This window comes from Paralichthys olivaceus, chromosome 5, assembly GCF_024713975.1.
Source record: "Paralichthys olivaceus isolate ysfri-2021 chromosome 5, ASM2471397v2, whole genome shotgun sequence".
Taxonomy (NCBI): Eukaryota; Metazoa; Chordata; class Actinopteri; order Pleuronectiformes; family Paralichthyidae; genus Paralichthys; species Paralichthys olivaceus.
In genome coordinates this window covers 16,664,664-16,687,556 of record NC_091097.1, presented here as the reverse complement: position 1 = coordinate 16,687,556, position 22,893 = coordinate 16,664,664, and the positions used below count along the sequence as shown (strand labels likewise).

At 43.7% G+C, this 22,893-nt stretch overlaps 2 protein-coding genes across 5 annotated transcripts; one reads left to right on the top strand and one right to left on the bottom strand.

Moving 5' to 3' along the window:
* Positions 1-1,294: 1,294 nt before the first annotated feature.
* atp2a1 (ATPase sarcoplasmic/endoplasmic reticulum Ca2+ transporting 1) lies at positions 1,295-16,642 on the top strand. 3 transcript variants are annotated; one of them, XM_020103010.2, is made up of 26 exons: positions 1,295-1,459; positions 1,556-1,692; positions 2,663-2,680; positions 3,233-3,315; positions 5,776-5,880; positions 6,799-6,937; positions 8,049-8,129; positions 8,220-8,305; positions 8,758-8,913; positions 9,003-9,144; positions 9,871-10,037; positions 10,167-10,255; positions 10,338-10,440; positions 10,545-10,676; positions 11,167-11,292; positions 11,414-11,632; positions 11,822-11,933; positions 12,015-12,238; positions 12,339-12,559; positions 12,653-12,855; positions 13,083-13,168; positions 13,335-13,468; positions 13,763-13,880; positions 14,679-14,796; positions 15,239-15,283; positions 16,301-16,642. In XM_020103010.2, the coding sequence occupies exons 2-25, from the start codon at positions 1,575-1,577 to the stop codon at positions 15,241-15,243; spliced, it is 2,985 nt and encodes a 994-aa protein (XP_019958569.1). In that variant the 5' UTR covers positions 1,295-1,459; positions 1,556-1,574; the 3' UTR covers positions 15,244-15,283; positions 16,301-16,642. The 3 variants fall into 3 exon arrangements, with proteins under 3 accessions (XP_019958569.1, XP_019958567.1, XP_069381198.1); XM_020103008.2 differs by lacking the exon at positions 15,239-15,283; XM_069525097.1 differs by lacking the exons at positions 15,239-15,283; positions 16,301-16,642 and having other exon boundaries at positions 14,679-14,828.
* A 491-nt stretch (positions 16,643-17,133) lies between these two features.
* Positions 17,134-22,447, bottom strand: rabep2 (rabaptin, RAB GTPase binding effector protein 2). Of its 2 annotated transcripts, none has more exons than XR_011241072.1 (11): positions 22,104-22,447; positions 21,206-21,361; positions 20,985-21,067; positions 20,525-20,902; positions 20,202-20,297; positions 20,022-20,120; positions 19,556-19,663; positions 19,022-19,230; positions 18,670-18,824; positions 18,296-18,412; positions 17,134-18,106 (listed from the first exon to the last, which is right to left on the bottom strand). XR_011241072.1 is itself a non-coding variant. In XM_069525099.1 (11 exons), exons 1-11 carry the CDS (start codon positions 22,144-22,146, stop codon positions 18,002-18,004), a joined length of 1,419 nt encoding a protein of 472 aa, XP_069381200.1. In that variant the 5' UTR covers positions 22,147-22,346; the 3' UTR covers positions 17,134-18,001. The 2 variants fall into 2 exon arrangements, 1 of the variants encoding a protein (XP_069381200.1); XM_069525099.1 differs by having other exon boundaries at positions 19,152-19,230; positions 22,104-22,346.
* Positions 22,448-22,893: the final 446 nt, after the last annotated feature.

Here is a 22,893-nt window from a genome sequence, read left to right as displayed (position 1 = left end):
GAGGGAGACACAGAACACAAGCATGAGACGAATGTTGGGGCAAATAGAGAGAGAGAGAGAGAGAGAGAGAATGACAGATAATCGAGCAAGTTCACTGTTCCCTGTAATAAGAAAGCTGATGCATATTAGTTTAGAAAACATCTAAAATACTTAACAATCCCAGATAGTTACCTCATTATTCCCTAGCTGTAGGGATACATAAATACACTGATACATCCATGCATCCATCCATCAGCAACAGGTCAAACAAAGTAGTCCAGCCCTCTCTTCTTCTCTTCTTCCTCATCCAGCCTGGTGGAGTTTATCTTCTGAGAACAATCACACAACTCTCACTTTGATTATACAAGAGCCAGACATCTTAGAGCAACAGCACAGGGGGTTCATACTCCTGCAGTGACCCAGACAACATCGTACAAGAGATTCAGGACTTCTGCAAATTCATAATTAACATTGATGGTGAATGACAGCTCAAGCAGCCTGTAGTAAAAAAGTTTTGATGAAACATGCATTGCTCCTCCTGCGTCGGAAATTGGTCTGTGCCTCCTTTGAGACATCCTCCTATAACCTGAACTGATAACTTCTTATTAAAATATATACAGTCTGTCAATCAGATCCATCATCTGAGAAGCATTTCTTAGTTGTGCTGATAGTTGCTGAGGAGCCTGGAGCTGACTGACGTGGCTGATTATGTGTCTTCATCTACTGACAAAGACATATCATTAAACCAGGATGTATGAGAGCATCTGACACGAAGACATAAACCTTTTTTCCAAACCATTACTATCAGTATGTTATATACAAACAGCACTTAATGAATAAATAGGGCCTCCTCTGTACTCGTCTTCACCCAAAACACAACTTTCATCGTCTGGTGACCTCAACTTTATTTATGTGAATGTATTTGCGATGGGGTGTCCTTGACCCCCTGATGACCTTTTTCAAATCGGTACATTTCCTTTATCCAACTTGTTGAGCAAATGCTCGAGTGTGCACGTGTCCACAGACGTGCACACGCAGTACACAAATGTCCCCTACCTCTCATTCAGAAAGCAATTATGTTGCCCCTCCTCATTGTCCTGACCACGCACGTTCTCTTGTGCACATCTTATTTCCAGCTTGCCGGGCAGTGGACCCCTCTGCAGTTGTTGCCCCTCTCCCTCCCCTCCCCCCTCCTGCCTATTCTTTGCTACAGGGCCATCCCTGCCCACCTATTTGTGATGTCCTCAGCCAATGAGGTGTGAGTGCATGATGAGCAAGCACCAATGAGGCCACTTTTTCATCGGTATAAAACTTTTCAGGACAGTTTGCCGGGTTGCACTTTCTGTCAGTCCAGGGCTCCACGAGGAGAGCAACAGCCCAGAGAGAGAGAGAGAGAGCGAGAGAGGGGGGAAGAGAGAGAGCAAGTGTGAACGCAGGGGGTTGCCAGTTTTTAATCCCAGTCCCACGCTTTAAGAAAGTGGTGGGTGAACTTTACTTCAGTTGTTTTTAAGTCTCCGTTTCAGGCCGCTCAGACTGATGTGAGTGTCTCTGTGTTTTTTTCCCCTCTGTCCTGAAGCCTCTCCGTTTCAGCGAGGATGGAGAACGCACACATCAAAGAGTCAGAGGACGTTCTGTCCCACTTTGGCGTCACTGAAGAAACCGGCCTGTCTCCCGAGCAGGTCAAGAACAACCTGGACAAGTATGGCTTCAATGGTGAGGGAGAAAAGAAATGGATGGATGACCGGGAGGAAGAGTTGGATGGAGCACTGGAGAAAGAGTAGTAGTGAATGAAGTGATTGAGGAGCTGCAGGATGGAGGTGTCCTGGAGGAGGAGGAGGAAAAGACTCAAGGAGGAGAGATGGAAAAGCTTAGAGGCAGAAAGAATGTGTGTGAGATGTTTAGCACGATGAAATGGCGGAAAGAGACACTGAGGGATGAAGAAAGAGGAGGAGGAGGAGAGGGAGAAGTGAGGAGACTGATAGATGAACTGTGGTGATGCTCTAATTAAGGAAAAGTGAATGATACAAATGGGGAGTGATGTTTGTGCAGCAGGTGCATCAGAGGGAGTTTCAGGTTTCTGACAATCACAATCACTGGTTTTACATTAGACCGCAGATAGTTCTGACACTAAGTGAGTTCACTGAACACACCAGTCGTCCACTTACTTACTTTTTCCAGCCACAAGCTCATGCAACTGAAAGCTCTTGAAAAAGCTCGTAAGTGGACCTTGAGTTGGATATTTTAGTCCCCATCCTTTCAGAGAAGCATCCAACATAGCAAGAAAAGCACATAAGTAAATGTAAATGTATTGTCTAATCGCTGCATGCTGAGCAGCAGTGACTGTATTTGGTGCAGAGCACCTCAGCGGACAAGCGGGTGTTGACAGAGTAGCAGCGAGCTATAATAACAGAAAGAGTAATTAAGAGTCACCGCAAAGGTCGGTTACTGACGCCACTATATTTGTGTCATAAACTGGCAGCTGCCAACTGCTACTTATACACAAATAATTCACACTTGGGAGGGATGCTGCAGGACTGATTGCTGGATATTCATAGACAGATGGAGAGAGATTGTTGATTTCATCGTTGTGTTTTGATCCGCTGCAAACACTAAAAAACAAAAGCAGATGAACGTAGCGTGCTGCTTCGTGCATTATTAACATTCTGTCTCTCTTCACCCACAGAGCTGCCAGCTGAGGAGGGTGAGTCCACTTTCAAACATCAGTTTTTCTATTCTTCATGTAGAAATGGTGACGTCCTGTCGATCGTCATTTAACTTTGTGGTGCCCCCCCCCCCCCCACACACACACACACACACACACACACACACACACTGCTTCCTGTGATGACAAGTCACACGGTCATTTGTTTGACACCTGTTGCTGATGGCTTCTTGGTTAGAGAGCATAAATAATGTGTTAACACGACACACAGCTCAAAAGAAATCAGTCAATTCAAATGATTCAGCATATTAGACCTGTATGTACATTAATTAGGCCTAAAGACAAGAAACAAAAAGTACAACACGACAAAAAGTGGTGCACCGCACATTTCATTTAGGGCTCAGATAGAACAAAAATGAATGATCAAATATCGCAATTGATGCATTTCCTGTTGGGTCATTGGTCTTGCATGCAAAGTCACAAACACACAGAGATTATACAACAGAATATGAATATTTAGTGAGCAGTAAACTTCATATGTGGCCACACGTTCTTGGATAGTGTGCTTGATTTTTGTTTTTTCGTCATCAGGAAAGACTATCTGGGAGTTGGTTGGGGAACAGTTTGAGGACCTGTTGGTCCGAATCTTGCTGCTGGCCGCCTGCATCTCTTTTGTGAGTCTGTTCACTTTTCACCAAACATGATGTGTTTTTGTAATATTCACTGAGTATAATTTCTGAAAGAGTTCTTAAATATTCATTCCATTACAAATACATTTAGTTCAATTGAAAAGGTGGTATCAGGACTTTTTACACCCTCATGCTCCAGAGCCATTTAGAACGAGCTCAGCCAATCAGATGTTCATGTGCAGGCCTACAGGTTGTTTTAAGGTTAATGTCTGACTCTGGGGTCCAGGGGCTGCTTGAGAGGCAACACAGTCAACAAGAACCTCAGGGACAGATCGGGATCAAATCTGATAAAGTAGTAGGAAATAACTTGAATTACAAAATGTTAAGGGACAATAATCTAACGTTGACTGTGTCCATTGACGAGCTGCATCTTCTTCCATGCCCTTCGGCAATGACGCACGCACTCGAGCGGACAGGCGCAGCGTGTACATCACAGAGTTATTAAATTACACTGGGACCCGTGTCCTCACTCTCATTTACACAAGGAATCCCTCTCCCCCACCTCCTCCCCCGTCCCCGTCGCTCTCTCCAAAACTGTTTTGTGGAGAAGGGTAGGCTGGACACATTGTCTTAATCCTCCATCGCTGCCCTCTGGCCTCCCTGCACAGCTGTCACTATGGCCTTAGAAGGCCTGACGTCTCTGTGTGTGAGTGTGTACTTGTACTTCTTGTGAGTACTTGTACTTCATCTCTGCGAATGAGGACATTTTGACCGATTCTCACTTTTTCAAAGGTCTGTTTGAGGTTAACGACTTGTTTTCAGGGTTGGCGTCAGAATTAGATTTAAGTTAAGGTAATGATTAGGTTTAGGTTTTTCTAATATTTGTGTGTGTGATAGACAGAGCAAAATAAAGAGAAAGACAAGAGAGTGGTTGAGTGTGTGTGTGCGCATGCATGAGTTTGTGCGTGGCAGGAGCTTTATTTTAAGAAAGTCTCAAGCCAGGATGAGAAACTGTATCCTTGGACAAAGGTCAGGGATGGAAGGAACGAGGGACGGCTTGCAGCAGCAGGAGAGAGTGAGGGACGGGGAGGAGGGTGAGTAGGGGGTCAGGGATTAGGTTGCACAATGGCATTGTTTGCTGCAATGACAAACGAGAGCAATAGATTCAGAGTCGTATATGGTTTCTAAAAGGGAGAGTACTAAATGCTGCAAACACACGGCCATCCTATTCATACACAGGAATGTCCTACCACTGCGACGTGCTGACAGGCCCTGACTCTCATTCTGGAGATCGATTGTGTCTTTGAAGAGAAGCAGGGTGAAGACAGACCAGAGAGGCCGAGCAATAGAGACTATTTTCAGATAAGCGCGAGAGAAGATGTGAGATTAAAGAGCAGACAAATGGATAAAACACCAAAGATAATGATGCTGAGCTAAAAGCTGAACACTACCGGATGAGGATGTGAGGACTCCTGACCTCCGTCCCTCTCTCTCCCTCGCTCCGTGGTTAGCTCCGTGCTCCGCTGGCCTGAGACTAATCTGTGTCAATGTCAACACGGAGCCTTTCCGAAACAGATCTGCAATAGTAACATGGGACTCCCACTCACAGGGGGGGGCACACGTGTTGGACTACAGGGTTAGAAACAGAGTCACGTGTCGAGGGAAGACTTAACACATTGGATAACGTGAGATACAGTGACAAAGTGAAATGTCATTTGATCCAGTAGTGGTTCATAACTCAAAAATAGCTCCTCTTTGTGACCGGCAGAGGTAAAAAGATAATAATGTCCTAATCAGCAACAAGTGCACAACAGACTTAAAGATCCTGGATCCAACCCCCTGATCCGGATCTGCACCAACATTGAAAGGGATCTTCCCTGACAAATACAAGTTCCTTCTACCAAGATTCATGGTCAAATATCATCTTATTCTACTTATTATCTGTTTTTATATTTCAGACTGTAATGTGTCTGCATGTTATCATCTGTATCACTGGGACACTTCGTTTCCTGGTACACTGTGCAAAGACAAAAAAGGCTTTAGAAGTTAGAAATGTGAAAGTTTCCAAGAAAAACTTTTTTTCTGTCTAAACAACAAAGTTTCTATATTTATTGTGAGTTAATGTATTTATTTCCCATGTTTGTGAGGATGAAACTGGAGGGAACTTTTCCTATATGATTACTCAAATGATAAATCATCGAACTTGTTGACAGTAAATAGTTTCAGCTCTCTTTTGTGTGTTGGGAACATGGAGGTTACAAATTATTCATATAAGGCTTTGTTATAACTTTGTTAAAATGTTCAATTAGTCGTGCGACAAAAATTTGGCCACCAAAACTCATCTGCACGCTCATTATGTGACTCCCAAAAGTGAGGATTTGCTTTTATATCAGTGTAAATCATGGTCTCAGACTGTTGGACACTGTAAAGTGAAAACCTCTGTTGTTAAACTTTACAGAGATCACAAACATAATCCGTCTGTCTGTCTGTGTCTGTCTGTCTTAGGTACTGGCTTGGTTTGAAGAAGGTGAGGAGACTGTCACTGCCTTCGTCGAGCCTTTCGTCATCCTCCTCATCCTCATTGCAAATGCTGTTGTCGGAGTGTGGCAGGTTAGTGAGCACGCATGCTTGTGCACACACGCACACGGGTACAATTGCAATCACAAGGACACATACCTGCTCCTGAATTCTGTCTTTTACACACACCTAAATAGACTCTTAACTTAGCAACAGTCACGACTATAAATCACACACGCCAGCGGGCCTGCTCCGGTCGCAGTCCGTGTCCTTAACCATGAGCACACGCTCACTCCTATCAAACAGCGGCCGAATGGTCTAAGTTCAAGGGAAGCCAGAGTGAGAGGCCTGACGTCAGTGAGAGGTGAAAAGGTGAAAGGTTAAGCCAACGGGGCAAGTGGAAGGAAGAGGTGAGGGCAGGAGGGGGAGGCCTGGGACCAATCCTGCCTTGAAGGCTCAAAACGCAGCCAGCTTCGTTACAGTCCGCACTGTGCAATCCACAGTAAAAATACAGAGGGAGTATCAGGTTACCACAGGCCTGGTGAGAGTGTGTGTGTGTGTGTGTGTGTGTGTGTGTGTGTGTGTGTGTGTTTGGTTGGGGGGTTCATATCAACCCTGCAGTAGTCATTTGGAAACTATGCACAAGGATTCACACATGGGGGGTACGGGAAGAATGGAGCGGGGAGGGCTGTGGGCATAAGTCGGGCTTTACACTTTGAGGCGTTGGAGGGCAGCCTTGGAGGAAATCACACACTGAACCCAACATGAGTCTCTGATCGACCTGTTCTTCAGCTTGATGCTCAGACACATGATCTCTCTCTATGCAAACACACGAGGTGTCATCTAAAAATGTCTTCAAGAATTTAATGATGATTTAACATCCTGGGTTTTTTGATCATGTGTTAAACTAGTAGAGCATTTTCACGTTTCTCTCTTTTCCACGTCTTTGATTCATGGTACCACAATGATTATATGTTTTGTTTTTGGTGTGTGTGTGTGTTTTTGCAATAGGAGCGCAATGCAGAGAGTGCCATTGAGGCTCTGAAGGAGTACGAGCCCGAGATGGGGAAAGTTTACCGGGCGGACAGGAAGAGCGTGCAGAGAATCAAAGCTAGGGAGATTGTTCCCGGTGACGTGGTGGAGGTTTCCGGTGAGGGCGTGTCTTTCACTGCTTTATCTGCTGCACTTAGTCAAGGTCCATACATCCACTGAAAACCAGAAGAAATCCCCGGTTATGATCAGGTCACAGAACTTATCTTCAAGTCACAAAACCTATAAATCATATAAGTATCAATAAATGTACATTAGACATGGCAGTGGCAGTTAAAATAAAGGAAATCAAACTTTTGATCCAAACTAATTGAAACAAACAGGAGCAGGACTCTGATCTGATGCTGATGTTCACACACTCTCACATCTGTGAAGCTTGGACTGAAGTAAAGTAAAATATCATCCACTTCTTCATATAGTAAATGTGCAAATTCAGTTTTTAAAACATCAACATGGAGCCACAATTTGAATTTTCTTTGCAATAAGTGTTTCAATCAATGATAAAGTTTTTAGAAAAGGAAAACAACACAAAACACAAAAAAAACAATCTAGATGGCAAATGTGTTTCATACTCGTGTGAAATGAAAAGGTGCGGGTGCAGTTTGTTTATTCAGCCAGATCTCACTTTTTTCAATGTGACGTCGAGCTTCTCAGCATCTGAATCGCTGTCCGCTCGTGCTTCGAGTCGAGTCACATGTGTGGAGATACATAGGCACTGATGTCCTTGGCATTGAACGTGGGCCCTTTTAAGGCAGTCGCAGAGTAACGGGGGTGGAGGGGAAGTGAAGAAAGTTTCTGCAGGAGAAAAAATACAACACACACACAAGCTTGAGTATAAATACACTTAATATCGACTCGCTCCTCTGTCTCACCCTCTCCCTCTGTTTGTTGTACACCTGTTCTTTTCATTTCATGATCTCCCCAAGGTCTCCCTCTCCCTCCGACTCTGACTGTGGTATCGGTTTTCAACAACAACACTATCCATCCAGAGTGCTAAAACCAGTCAATCAACTCTGCCCCCCCCCCCCCTCCATACCTCCATCCTTCTGTAATGCTGCAGTCAGACTCCTATGAAGTGTTTTGTACTGTGATCCTGCACAAAGACAGAAAGGCTGCTTAACAATCCAGTCACGTAAAGTAGAAACACTAAATCAAATATGATTTTTGAAGAAGTAACTTTTTGGTGTATTTCTGTGTGTGGTTTTGTTTAGTTGGTGACAAAGTTCCAGCCGACATTAGGCTCATCTCCATTAAATCCACGACCCTGCGTGTGGACCAGTCCATTCTTACTGGTGGGTGTTATGTGAAAAATGGTCAAATGTCATTTTTGATGTCTGTGTCCTTCCTTGGTTACCACCATCCAACACCTGTGTTTCCCATAGGTGAGTCTGTCAGTGTGATCAAGCACACTGAAGCCATACCAGACCCCCGAGCTGTCAACCAGGACAAGAAGAACATGCTGTTCTCTGTGAGTCTCTTAGCCTGCGTCCTGCTCTTCTTTCTGCCATTGCTTCATCCTTTATTTTACACCTTCACGTTTCCATCACACCTGACTCCAGCTGCTGTTCACTCTCCTAAACCTGAATAGATTGTGTCCTGACTAAAATATAAACCTTTTCAAAGCAGACATTTGCACTTGTTAAGCCCAGGTGTAACATAGAAGAAGATTTCATCGTTTGTATGTGCATTTGGAATTTGTGCAAAAGGAAGAAAAGGGTAGGAAGCATCAACACAGTGAACCAACTGTCATAATGATCCATCTAATCCTCATTAATACACAACTAAGAAAGTCAGCAGGTGACTGACAGGATTCATCCTCTTAGAACCATGAATGTCTGATGGGTCACCGATGGCAATGGTGACGTTTTTCAGACAAACTGACCCTCTGATTGGTTCCTACTCTCTTAAAACTCTGTCCAGGGCACCAATATCGCTGCTGGAAAGGCCACCGGTATCGCTGTGGCAACTGGCGTGACCACTGAGATCGGTAAGATCCGTGACCAGATGGCCGCCACCGAGCAGGAGAAGACCCCTCTGCAGCAGAAACTGGATGAGTTTGGCGAGCAGCTCTCTAAGGTGGGAGATAACACTGCTAGTACTATTCAGATTGAAAACCCAAACTCCGACATATATCTCACACATCCGTCTGACCGCCTGTCCTCCAGGTCATCTCCCTGATTTGTGTGGCCGTCTGGATAATCAACATTGGCCATTTCAATGACCCAGTCCATGGAGGCTCCTGGTTCCGCGGCGCTATCTACTATTTCAAGATTGCCGTGGCTCTGGCTGTGGCTGCCATTCCGGAAGGTAAACCACAAGGATTAACTGCCCAAGAAGATTATCATATCTAAGATTCATGTTGTGCAGCTTGTCTACATGACGCTGCAGCTCCCAGGCCCTTCAAAATGAAATCAGGGCCTTTGGTTCAAGATAGAGCTTCATAATGTCACATGGTTAAATAGCATAGTGGATAAAATACACTTTGGATTCCAGTTTGTTGATCTTATTCGTTTTTTGTTTTTTTTACCTGTGGGCCAGTCTCAGATTGGATGTTGCTGTCACTGCAGTCAGCTGAAAACTGTGCCAATGGCCTAATGCTGCCAAAAGAACAACATCATCTGCAAACACTGATGCTGCTATAATGTCACCAAGTTGGATGTTATCCAGACCTTCTCCACACGGTTGTCGGAGTTTGATTTTTGCCAAGAATCTGAACACAGACCTGACTCTGGCTGTAGCGTCCCCCTCTCACACAAATCCCTCTGGAGAGTAGTTTGGGTGTGCTCCAACCAATGTGTTAAGGACTGTGTTGGGACCACCGCTATTGTCAGCTTGCCAAATACCAGAGTCCCTAAAGTCCAGGTGTTCTTGACCAGGCATGACAGATTCTTCTCTTTTCACCTGTTTTTCTTTTTTTTTAAAGAACACCCCCTTAACGTTTTGTCCACCATTACCTTTCCTTCTGTAATAGTTCTGAAAAAAACTCATGTCACATCTCTCTTTTGCGCTGCGCTTCATCCCCGTGTCCGTCAGGCCTTCCCGCCGTCATCACCACCTGCCTGGCTCTGGGAACACGCCGTATGGCAAAGAAGAACGCCATCGTCAGAAGCCTGCCCTCGGTGGAGACCCTGGGTTGCACCTCAGTCATCTGCTCCGACAAGACTGGCACGCTCACCACCAACCAGATGTGTGTAACCAAGGTGGGTTCAGGTTCATGAGCGTCACAACCGCACATGCACTAATATACTTAATCATTCAATCAAAGAACACTGATGATTGAAAACAGAGCAGATCTGATCCAGATTTCCCTGTGTCATGTTTCTCTACAGATGTTCATCATTGACAAAGTGGAGGGTGAGAGCATTTCCCTCGGTCAGTTCGACATCTCTGGCTCAAAGTACACACCTGAAGGAGAAGTGTAAGTAAAACACATTAAACAATAACACAACCTTGAAGAACAACGTGTTGAATACATATTTTTGTCTATCATGTTCCAACAGCACAAAGAACGGTTCCTCTGTGAAGTGTGGACAGTATGACGGACTGGTGGAGCTGGCTACCATCTGCGCTCTGTGCAACGATTCTTCTCTGGACTACAACGAGGTCTGCTGACAAGGATAGTTGGTGTGTCTGACATTAATCCCTGCATGTAACACCAGTTTAAAATGTCCTCACTCTCCTTCTCTCTCTCCCGGTCTATGATGCAGTCCAAGGGTATTTATGAGAAAGTGGGCGAGGCCACTGAAACAGCCCTGTGTTGCTTGGTTGAGAAGATGAACGTGTTCAACAGCGAAGTTCGTGGCTTGTCCAAGGTGGAGAGGGCGGACACATGCTGCGCTGTAAGTCCACAAAGGATCCAACACAGTATGCAAACTATACAAAAACATCTCTTTTTGTCACCAAAATAAAGGTGTAATCTAAGATTTTACTATTCAAAAAGCAACGATTATCAATATTTTTGTATGAACAATGGATCAAATGGCTGGTTGCAGGTAAAAGGGTTCATTCATGGGTTATAAACCCAAATAGATCTCAGAGCGTCAAGGCCCAACAGTCCCAACAGTTCCCTTAAATTCAATTCAGATTCTTTTTTTTTAATCTAGATCCATACATTTTTCCCTGGGAAATTGGTGAAAATGTTAAAAAAAAACTACGTATTGTGATGTTCAAAAAAACTCTGACTCCACCAGATCCAGATTCACACAAATATTTCTTTCTTGACCCACACCACCTCCATCCACCACGTCTCATGTTAATACATCCAGCATGCTAGACAGATTTTTGAACATTTGCATGCAGCTCACCTACTTCTCCTTCATTTTCTTACAGGTGATCAAGCAGCTGATGAAGAAGGAGTTCACCCTGGAGTTCTCCAGAGACAGGAAGTCCATGTCAGTCTACTGCTCTCCCGCCAAGTCCGCCAAAGCCCCTGTGGGAAACAAGATGTTTGTCAAAGTGAGTGTGTGACACAGGACAAAAAAACTCTTCAAACAGGGATTCTAGATTTAAAGACATTATGATAAAAAATTAAATCACAGGAGCCAAATGCAAATGGTTGTCATCACTGTGACATTAGGGTGCTCCAGAGGGTGTCATCGACCGCTGTGCCTACGTCCGAGTGGGCACCACCCGCGTACCCCTGACTGGGCCGGTCAAAGACAACATCCTGTCCATCATTAAGGAGTGGGGCACAGGGCGCGACACCCTCCGCTGCTTGGCACTTGCCACCTGCGACTCTCCTATGAGGAGGGAAGAGATGAACCTGGAAGACTCGACCAAGTTTGCAGACTACGAGGTGGGTGACGGAGGACGGATGAAGGAACATTAGGACATGAGGCTTGACAGAGATTATTCAGTGTGTCCCTACTGCTCAGCACAGTACATCTCTGAAGCAATGTTATATTCATTCTTTGCCTTCATTTATTTTCCTCATTGTGAGCGGCTCCAAAGGACACTCAACTTTTTGCTTTCTTAATTTACCCAGACTGATTTGACCTTCGTGGGCTGCGTCGGCATGCTCGACCCTCCTCGTAAGGAGGTCATGAGCTCCATCGAGCTGTGCAGGGCGGCTGGTATCCGTGTCATTATGATCACTGGTCAGTTCATGTATGATACTCTGTACTTCAAAATAAATTTACACGTGAAGAGAAAACTGATTTGTTTCCACGCCTCTGCAGGTGACAACAAGGGCACAGCTGTGGCCATCTGCCGTCGAATCGGCATCTTCACTGAGGATGAGGATGTCACTGGGAGGGCCTTCACTGGCCGTGAGTTTGATGACCTTGCTATATACGATCAGAAGAAGGCCGTTCGACAGGCCTGCTGCTTCGCCAGAGTAGAACCGTCCCACAAGTCTAAGATTGTTGAGTTCCTGCAAGGCTTTGATGAGATTACTGCCATGGTGAGGAGGAAAACTGAGTTTCATTGTGTTGAAAAAGGTGAATACTTCTCAGGCTAATGCATCACTCCTCTCCTCCATGTTCCCTCTACCCTTCACTCAGACTGGTGACGGAGTGAATGATGCCCCTGCTTTGAAGAAAGCGGAGATTGGCATCGCCATGGGCTCTGGCACTGCCGTTGCCAAGTCTGCCTCTGAGATGGTCCTGGCTGACGACAACTTCTCTTCCATTGTGTCTGCTGTTGAGGAGGGCAGAGCCATTTACAACAACATGAAGCAGTTCATCCGCTACCTCATCTCCTCCAACGTAGGCGAGGTCGTCTGGTGAGTGCTGGATACGACTTTTCCCGTCTTTGCATGAGACAAAAAGAGGAACTGAGTCAAAGCTAAGAAAAAATATTTTGGCCTCCACTTCAGTATCTTCTTGACGGCCGCCCTGGGTCTGCCCGAGGCTCTGATCCCCGTCCAGCTGCTGTGGGTCAACCTTGTGACTGATGGTCTGCCTGCCACTGCCCTGGGCTTCAACCCCCCTGACCTGGACATCATGGGCAAAGCCCCCCGCTCCCCCAAGGAGCCCCTCATCTCAGGGTGGCTCTTCTTTAGATATATGGCCATTGGAGGTAACTCTCTCTCCTTAACTCCCATTTCATTTGGTCTCATCCACTGAAGCATTTGAGGGCGTGAACACGGACATGGAATTATATGTTATATTTGATTTAATAAATACTAGACGTTTAATAACCTATCCGGCCTTTAATTTGTAATATAAATGTTCATGTCTACTACAAACAACATTATCAGAAAGTCTTTGACGTCCATTATAAGGTCTAGATCATTTGTCTTTCAGGTTACGTCGGAGCTGCAACTGTTGCAGCAGCTGCCTGGTGGTTCCTGTACAGCGACGACGGCCCAATGGTCACCTTCCACCAGCTGGTGAGTATTTAACTCACTGTGCGTCTGTGGGACCTTGTTAACATCTGTAACTTAACAAAAGAGATAATGTGAAACTACAGTGCCTCTGTACAAACATTGAAGGTTCTTAGTGTCTGAGAGACGGTGACTGATTTTGAAGGATCTGCGCTTGTGTCTCTGTCGACAGTCACACTTCATGCAGTGCAGCGAGGACAACGAGGACTTTGACGGGATCCGCTGTGATGTGTTCGAGTCTTCTCCTCCGATGACCATGGCTCTGTCCGTGCTGGTCACAATCGAGATGTGCAACGCCCTGAACAGGTCTGACCACACTCAAAGGGAATCGTGGGTTCTTCCATCTGAGCACTGTGAATAGAAAATAAATATTTAGAGATATTCTGTAAAATGACCAAGTACATGTATTCAAGCTCATATGTTTAGTACTTTTTACTTTCATACTACTTTCTGAAGCCCAGTCAACATCTTCCTTCATTTACCACATCTCCAGTTGATTCTTGTTCTTCATGTGTATATTTTCATGCATTCACCTCAACACACATGCATTAACGTACCCCTCCGCCTCCCCCATCCAACCTTCCTCCCTCCCTCCCCCAGCTTGTCTGAGAACCAGTCCCTGGTGCGCATGCCCCCCTGGAGCAACTGCTGGCTGGTGGGTGCCATGACCCTCTCCATGTCCCTTCACTTCATGATCATCTACGTCGACCCCCTGCCCGTGAGTCTGGCCTCCTGCACCACATCCATCTCCCTCATCTGCTCTTCCCTCATACACACGGCCTCCATGTCCTCTCTCATGGTTTCATTGCTGATGCACCACTCGGTTGCCAAGATAACTAACTGGTGTCTAAAAAAACTTTGCCTCATAGTTTCAGCTGCTTCTTTATTTTTTGAGCCTCTGTCTGCTGCGGCTGATTTAAAGTAGATAACAATTAATTCCAAGTGATTCAATCAAGTTTTTAAGTTATTGATAGTTCTAGACTTCAAGAGTGACACAGTGAGGATCGGGGTTAAGTAGAAGTTATAATATCACTTACTGCTCTCTGGAGGACAATAAGTGTAAGAACAACACATTTCAAACTGACTGATAATTTCTGCACTGAAATTACTGTTGAAACAACATATGTGCAAACACTGTTAAATCCACTGTGTCACTCAGTCGAGTATACCTGTATGAAACACGTTGAAATTCACTGGATCCAGATTTTAATTTACAATTGCACCAAATTGCACACACTCCTCTCTCACAATGTTAAAGAAAGGTCTTCTTCCCTGACCTGTACCACAAGTAAATCCAGGAGTTTTTCTGCATAATCCTGTTAACTAACACACAAAGAAACAAAGGCAAATGAAAACATATCCTCCTTGAGGAAATGAACTAAGCCAGTAGATCTACTTGATATATTCTGTAAATGTATGCATTCAATTTTCCATCGCCCTTCATCGTGATATGATTTCTGAATAAATCTGAGCAGAAAGTTTGTTGGTATGAACACGGAGCCGCTCTCGTCCGCAGATGATCTTCAAGCTCACTCACTTGAACGTGGAGCAGTGGTTGATGGTGCTGAAGCTCTCCTTCCCAGTCATCCTCATCGACGAGCTCCTCAAGTTTGTGGCTCGCACATATCTGGAGGGTAAGCTGAGTGCATGAGCATATCCAATCAAAGAAAATGATTTCACGTTAGAAGATTTGCATTTATACCAATATTCTGGGATGTGGCGATGATGAGCAGCAGAGCCTCTGGTTACTGGACAAGAAATGAATATTAAAAATGTCCCATTAGTCATAATCACAGTAAATAACTTCTAAGTAAATATTATATATATTATGCAGCAGCAATTCACAATTCTTCTAGAATCACAAAGCAGTTCACACAGGTCTCATTTATCTACTTTGGTGTTATCTTCCTCCTTACCTCCCAATTTGATGTATTTTAACTTCTCCTTCCTGTTTTCTTATTCCTGCTACTTGACAACTGTCTCCCACTTTCTTATCCTTTAACTTGTGTTTCTCATGTATTTAATATTCTTCTCCTTGGATGCTCTTTTTTCACCTTTCCCTTTCTGGCAATCCAGCCTAAACCTGTTTCCCCCTCCTCCATACCCCTGTAACCACACAAGGTATTCCCCTGACATCAGCTAAAGGTTTCCGCTGCATGTGCACGGCCTAAAGGACTCATGCTGGGAATTTAACATGTTTGTTATTCTGTCAGAGAAACGCTGTTGTCCGTCAAGTCTTTCTTCTTATTTGTCTTTGTGATCTTTCTCAACTAATCATAGACTGTGATGACAGCGACTCTGTCATGAGCTGCCAGTAGAAATCCAATATTTGCTCTCAGTGTCGGTGTAAACTGTAGAGTTGGCTTTTATCATTCGAAGCTTGAAAATGCTTCTTTCTCTTCTTGCTTACAGGAGTTTGTAGAATAGAGGAAGGCTGGTCAGCACATGCCTCCTGCTTTGACTATGCCTTTGCTGCAGACAAGCGATATGTGCATTTGAATGAATTTAAAGCTTGAACCAATCCCACCACCAAACTAGAATCACACTTAATTAGAGTGCATACCTCCGGCAAGGCCCAACGGTCCCCTTATGAAACCACATTTAAATTCACTAGATCCAGGTTTTTATTTGGATCTGCACCAAATTGCACCAGCTCTTTGTCTGGTGGTTAAATGTCAGGAAATCACTTTGTGTCTGTCAGATGTTTCCCTTTTCTTCTCCTTAAAAAAAACATCTTGGCTCTTAGCAGTTACCAGGCAACCAGCAGAGAGAGAAAGTTGCTGGTTCCAGCAAAGACATAGAAATAGTCCTGCACACAAACCCTCGTTTAAAACAGCATATTTTACTTTCTACACTTATTGCAAAATACTGGTTAAACAAAATCTGTTTATCTTAGAGATGCTGGGTGGAGTTTGTTTCCTGTTTTTGAACAAACGCTTCGGTTGCTCTAACCAAAGCTAACAAGCTTCACTGCAGGCAGCAGTTTTCTCATCTAACTCTTGAAAACAAAGCAAATTGGCGTACGCTTCCAAAAGGTCCAGCTCAGTTTGCAATTCACTTTTAACAAATGAACCATTCACTCAACCTCAGCCCACTGCCGGTGCCTTACAAATGACACGCCTTTGTTTTCTCCTCCAGGGAAAGTCTAGAGGCGAAGTTCATCAGACAGTGTCTGAAGCAGACAGAGAGAGAGAGAGAGAGAGAGCGAGAGAGAGAGCACAGAGACACAGAGGATGGAGAGATAAGGCTGAGCGCTCCCACTGACAGCGAGCCTGCCAACAGTCGCCTGATGTGATGAAAACATCGAGTGGCATGAATACAGCAGAAAACACATAAGCCATCTGAAAAATACACCAAAAAAAAGCTGCAAGATATTTTTTTTCTGTGTATGTACTGAAATTAATATATAGGTTAAACTTATTAAAACTATTCTGTGTTGATTCTATTCTTAAAGAATAAAGATATGTATTAAAGAAAGTGCTTCCTGTTCGGTTTGGACTTATGTGATTTGCTGGCTGCTGTTTGTTTGATCTGATGACATTAACAGAGGATACACTGTGGTCAACAACATTCAGTGGACGTGCTGTGACTGAAAACCAAAGTCATCAGAGTTTCAAAGAATTCTGCAGCTGTGAGGCTCGAACGTTCAACATCTGTATGAAGAAAAGGTCTTTGTGTTCTACTTTGTATTTTCTGCCCGCTTCAACAAAAGCTCCCCTGTAGCTTGTTAATACACTGCTGAATATCTGTAAATATATTCATGTCGCCTGTTTTCTGTTGTTGCAGTTTTTGCACTAAACTACATTATCTGTATATGAAGTTAACATTTCCTTTCATCCAAGCTTCAGGATTTTTAAATCTTTTTCAGCCTGTGACTCCATGTATGAGTTTTTGAGGCTATATTTCAAAATAAATTAAAGGGCATGCAAGATTTTATGAATAGATTAAATGGAAATAATTCAATTACACTGTATAATCAATCCTAGTTTATTAAAATATCCAGTTTAACGAATATGCATATTAGTCTTTCAATAATCCTGTTTCTAATTTAGATGACCCTGTGTGCAGTGGAGACCTGTCGTTAGTTTTCAGTATTAATAAAAAAAATGGCAAGATGTTAACATTCACATTTCTTATTTGATTTTTACATATTTTATAATCCATCAGTTTGAAGTCTAAAATATATTGTGTCTATACTACAGAACAGAAATATATAACAACACTAAGCTTAAACGACAACAATCCTAATAAATATGTTGAAAAAATCATATCTGAAATGCAGTTAACTTAGATGAGTATATTTTGAATTTATTATTATTATATAAATGTAATTGTAAAGGTCCTCATCATCTCTCTACAAAGGTCCAATGAAAAGTTGTTTGCATGTGAAGAGCTGGTGTTGTTTGCATATTAGTAACAGGTTCAGTGTTTAACTGATAAATGTTTTGCTGAAGTCATGTCAGTTTTATAAACAGAGAACATTTACATGTGTTTTAGTACAGAAAGAAACATGTGTCGCTCAACGTAGGAAGAAAAGAGCGTGTGAGACAAATTAACAGTCACTGAAGAATTCATCACTTTGGTCACTAAGCAACAGTTTGAGTCACTGACACAAAACCATTGTGTCCGAAACAAAAAAAACATGTCTCTGTTAAAGGAGAATCTCCAGTGTCATGATACTGTTGTAGCAGGAGCAGCAGCAGCTGGGATGACTCCAGCGCTCACTCTACCACACTGTCTGTTTCATGTGGCTGTGGTTAGTTGGCCATTATTGGTCACTGTAGAGATACTTCATCTTGGTCCGTGGTCTTTGGTTCCAGTGTGTTTTTCAAAAAAAACTCACGAGGCGTCTGCAGGCGAGGAACCGGCTTCGCTGACGCCCTCTTCCAGGATTTCCCTGACTTGTTCCAGACTCTCAGCCTGTCGAACTAACTCCAGCTTCACCTGAAGGAAGAGAGAAGGGTGAGTACGTTGACATTAATGTGGAACTCATGATACTACATTAGCATAGTTCATTTTTATCAGTGCTGGTACCCGAGAATGTATAAAAGTATATTTTACACAACCATTACACAACTTTTTTTACTGCAGGTACCCGAGCCGATGAAGGACTCTGATCCCCACTGTTCCTACCTGCAGCGACTGGGAGAGTTGGACAAAGTCCCTCTGTACAGTCTGGATGGTGTCGAGCTGTGAGCGCAGGCTGATCACTTGACTCCGCAGCTCCAGACACTGTTGGTGCAGAGCCGCCTGACACAGAGATCAAACCAAATTCAAGCATCTTTAGATATTATGATCCTATTAATAGTATTAAAAAGACACTCAAGCATGAACCATTTATAAAATATAAAAATGTAGAGTTCAATTACAGTGTCTCATTTAAGCATTAAGTATTTAGCTTTCATTATCTACATATCAAAGTACGATTTCTGCTCATCACCTCATCTCTGGATGAGACCACATAGGATTCACTGAGGCACATAGACAGCATCAACACTTGGATTTACTTTATCTTTGCCGAGAGCCTTGTTGGTGCTCTGTACATGAGAGAGCGCCACCCGTAGGGCTTCTAATTCAGTGCGGCAGGCCGCCAGTTCAGCCTGCAGCTGGTCCCTCTGAGCCTGAATCCTCTCCGTCTCCATCTTCAAACTGGACAGCTGCACTGCACACACAATCACACACAAGTCTGCATCAAATGAAGAAATCAATCACCGCTGCATCATAGAGGCTTTTCAACCTGTTTACAATGATGTGCTTATTAAAAAGAAAACTCCAGGTAAATATGAATGAAATACACCAATCACAAGAATTATTAACTGCCCTCTTACACTAACAATAAAGCACGAGTTGTACGCTCACCTTCTAAAAGTTCTGATGACAGAAGAGGCAGGTGGCAGCAGAGAGGACGTGAGAACAAGCAGAAGAAAAAATGTGTCACACTCGAGACAGTCAGTGCAGAACTGCTTAAATAATGATGTGATCCACAAACCGTTCTCCTCTGTCCGAGTGTCCAGCTGCTCCCTCAAGTTCACTATCTCAATGCGCAGACGTTCCTCACAGTGCGCCCCCTGCAGGCGAGTTCAACAGTGAGCAGGAGACGCATAAAGAAACTGTCAGTTATAAAACCACGAGGCTGTGTCATCGAATCAAATTAAAGAAACCAGAACAAAAGTGAATAAACCACCAACAGATGTCAAAATGATTCCAAATCAGGTCATTGGCAACTTGATTATTAAGTAAAATTACAAATATGAGACATGAATCAGTAATGAGAGTTGTTTAAACAGCTCATGAGTCTTCAGAAAATTCATAATAAGTGAAGTTGTCTTTGCTGAAGTGCTCGTGGGTCAGATATATATAGTGAAAGAAAAACCAGTAAACCAGTGATGGTACCTGTAGTGTTGCTTGGAGTGAAGAGTCTGGTCCCTCATCCTCAACCTCTTCTCCTTTCAGTCTGGACAGCTCGTTGCACATCTTCCTCTGAGAGAAAGACAACTCCGCCTGCAGGAAAGAATTCTCATTTCAACACCCGCTACACAGGAAGTGACTGCTGTTTGCTAAACGTGATGGATGAGTGAGTCATTGTGCACTTGTGTTATTGGTTTGAAATGAGGAGACAGTTTAAAGAATTTTGGGACAGCAGCGAGGCAGCCTAGCTTATAGCATAAAGCTCTGTATAAAGACAAACATCTGGATGCACATTTACAAAGTTTTTACCTTTGCAAATTGATATTTATTTGTTTAATCTTTAACATGATACAGTTTGTTTATCTCAAATATGTAATTATTCTCTTTTAGGGAACCTATGATCCCACACACACCCACGCACACCAGGTGAGATCAACATGATGTCACTCACCAGCCGACTCTGGACCGCATTCTGTGATTGGCTAAAAGATTTCTGCAAATCCAGGAGGAGGGCCTCTGAAGTCTGCACCTGAGACTGGAGCATTGTCACCTGGACAAAAACAAATCAACATGTGTTTAAGCCTGTGTGTGTGTGTATCTCACATTCTCTATGCTAAGAGCTTTTCCCCACCTGTTTGTGTGTGTGGTTGGTCTGTGTGTCCAGTTCTCTATCCAGCTCCTCCTTCTCCACATGCAGCCGGCTCACCTCCCCTCGCAGCTCCGACACCTGTTAAACACACCACACCCTCTTCACACCTGAAGGACTCGAGGCTGAAAGCTTGACTCAAAAAAAGAATTCATTGTGGAGCGACAATTATTAAGGTCATGAACAAAAAAATATATGGAAAACAATGAAAATTCAGGATGTTGAAGCACACGAGTAGTCAAACATCAAGATTGTTCGGCAGCTTGAAACTATATTCCGTGTTTGTGTCAGTATAAAGATGAGTATACCTGAGCATTGAGTGCATCCCAGTCGCTGTGTGTAACCAGCCGGTGTCCAGCTGGCGGCAGGTAAATGGCTTCAGGCACCAAAGTTCCTGTGGACACCAGTGAGTCCGTGTCTTCCTGAGCGTGGAGTTTCCTGGGCAGGGAGGGCGTGTCTAAGGAGAAGGAGGACAACGAGGCCGAGTCGCAGTTCCGCAGTGAAAAATACCCCTCTGTCGTAAGCTGAGCTCCTTCACCGTCCACCGCGGCATCAAGATCCGCCGGCTGGCCGCGCGTCCTTTCTATGGATGCCGTCGCCTCAGCCTCGGTCATCCTGCTGTTGATCGATTGTGAAGATTCGTTGCTGGAGACTTCAGCATCCATCCTGCCTTTCCTTCCGCCCATCTAACAGGTGGAGAAACACAAACTGATGGGACTGAGTCCTGGAACACTTGGACACAACTTAATAAAGTGAAAAAGCACTGACCATGTACTGTCCACTGGCTCTCCTCCACTCCACAGGCTGAGTCTGTAGAACAGCTATCCTGGCCTCATACTGTGCTGCTGTCTCTGCAAATACAACAGGAGAATGATGACACCATCCCTCAGAGTGTAAGAATCTGTGGAGTCAAGTGTTGGATTGAAATGTTGACTCCAAATTGAAATAATCCGGCTCACGTTTCTCTATCATTTCAAACACACTCTGACCTCTGAGAGCCTCCTGCAGCGACTGGATCTCTTGATCACATTGTTTCTGCAGCTCTGCCAGTTCCTCCTGTTTGCTCAGCTCGCAGATCGTCGCCACTCCCTGCCAGTGTTCGACCTGAGCTCTGCACTCGGCCAGCTGGGCCTGCAGGCTCGCCTCTGGGAAGATGACCGACGTATTCTTACGTTATTGCGTTACATAGTCTTGCATTATTGAACAGAGGTCAGCCTGTCAGGAAAGAATCTGCATTTCAACCCCATGACAAAGTGTCAGGGTACTTTTAAATATTCTGTATTGTCACATATTATATTTATTAACATATATTACACTAATATTTTACTTGAATTTAGCTTGAACTTGAACAACTAAGACAGCACCGCTTTATTGAAGTATTTCTACTTGAACACTTTAGTCTCCGCTGCTTAAAACATATAATTTGTACAGTTTATGTCACGTATTTCATCTATTGTGAAATATTTCAGTGATAACATATTTTGTTTATTGTCACACGTATATAAAACAGTTGATCAGTCTTTGACAACTAAGACAGTACTGCTTTATTGCAGTATTTCTACTTGAATATAAGTACAGTTTATGCTTCATCCAGCACTGTTGAAGACACAACATGTACAGTAGAGTTCAGTATCGCAGTAAACTCTTGGTATTTGCGAGTCAAGCTGAACTCTCGCGATGAGATAATATCTTGAGAATATTAAAAGTCTCCCTGTGGAGGATTACAGGGGTTTACAAGTGTTAGCTAGCGGCTAGCAGCGCCCGTTCATCTCTATGGTAAACGAAGCTAACAGGTGGTTTGGTCCACAGGCCTCAGCGAAGCAAAAGTAAATGTTAAATGAAAGTCCAGCTCATTTTAAGCAAGTTGGCGTCCAATGTGTTTATTACCTGAGTTTTCAGTGTTCATCGTCTCGTCTGACAGCTGCTCCATTAAACCAGCTGACAGGTTAAACACAGGCGAACCCACGGTCCCGCAAACCTGCCCCGGACATTTTGATGTGTTCTGGAGGAACAGCGGGACTTTATCGTTGAAATGATCCGAACTGTGTCCGCTTCAGGAAACAACTTTCCCCGGTGTGAGCTGCGGAAACACGTCAACCTCCTTCCTGTTCTCTGACGCCTCACTCCCTCTGTCCTCCTCTGTCCTCCTCTGTCCTGCCCTGTCCTCCTCTGTCCTGTCCTGTCCTCCTCTGTCCTGCCCTGTCCTCCTCTGTCCTCCTCTGTCCTGCCCTCTCCTCAGTTCAAACCACATTCAAGGCTACAAAATAAAGAAATAACTTTACTTTATCTCGTCACATATTTTATTTACTGTCGCACTTTTAATAATTTTAACATTTATTGTCACAAACGTTGCTCTTTTTTTTCATATTTTGCTTATTCTCACGTTTCATATCACATATTTTGTTTATTGGTACATATTTTATTTATTCTCAGTTTATTGAAATGAGTTCTGTTTTAATATTGCATTGCCAGATTTTTTTAAGTGTATCTTATTTATTGACCTGTCACGTTTTGTTTGTCTGTATTTATCATCTTACATATTCTACTTATCATCACGTATTTTGTAAATCGTCACATATTCACGTTGTTTATAGTCAATTTATTTATCATCACTTTGTCATAATATATTTAGAATCACACATTTTTGTCAACTGTCTTTTTTCATAGATTGAAATAA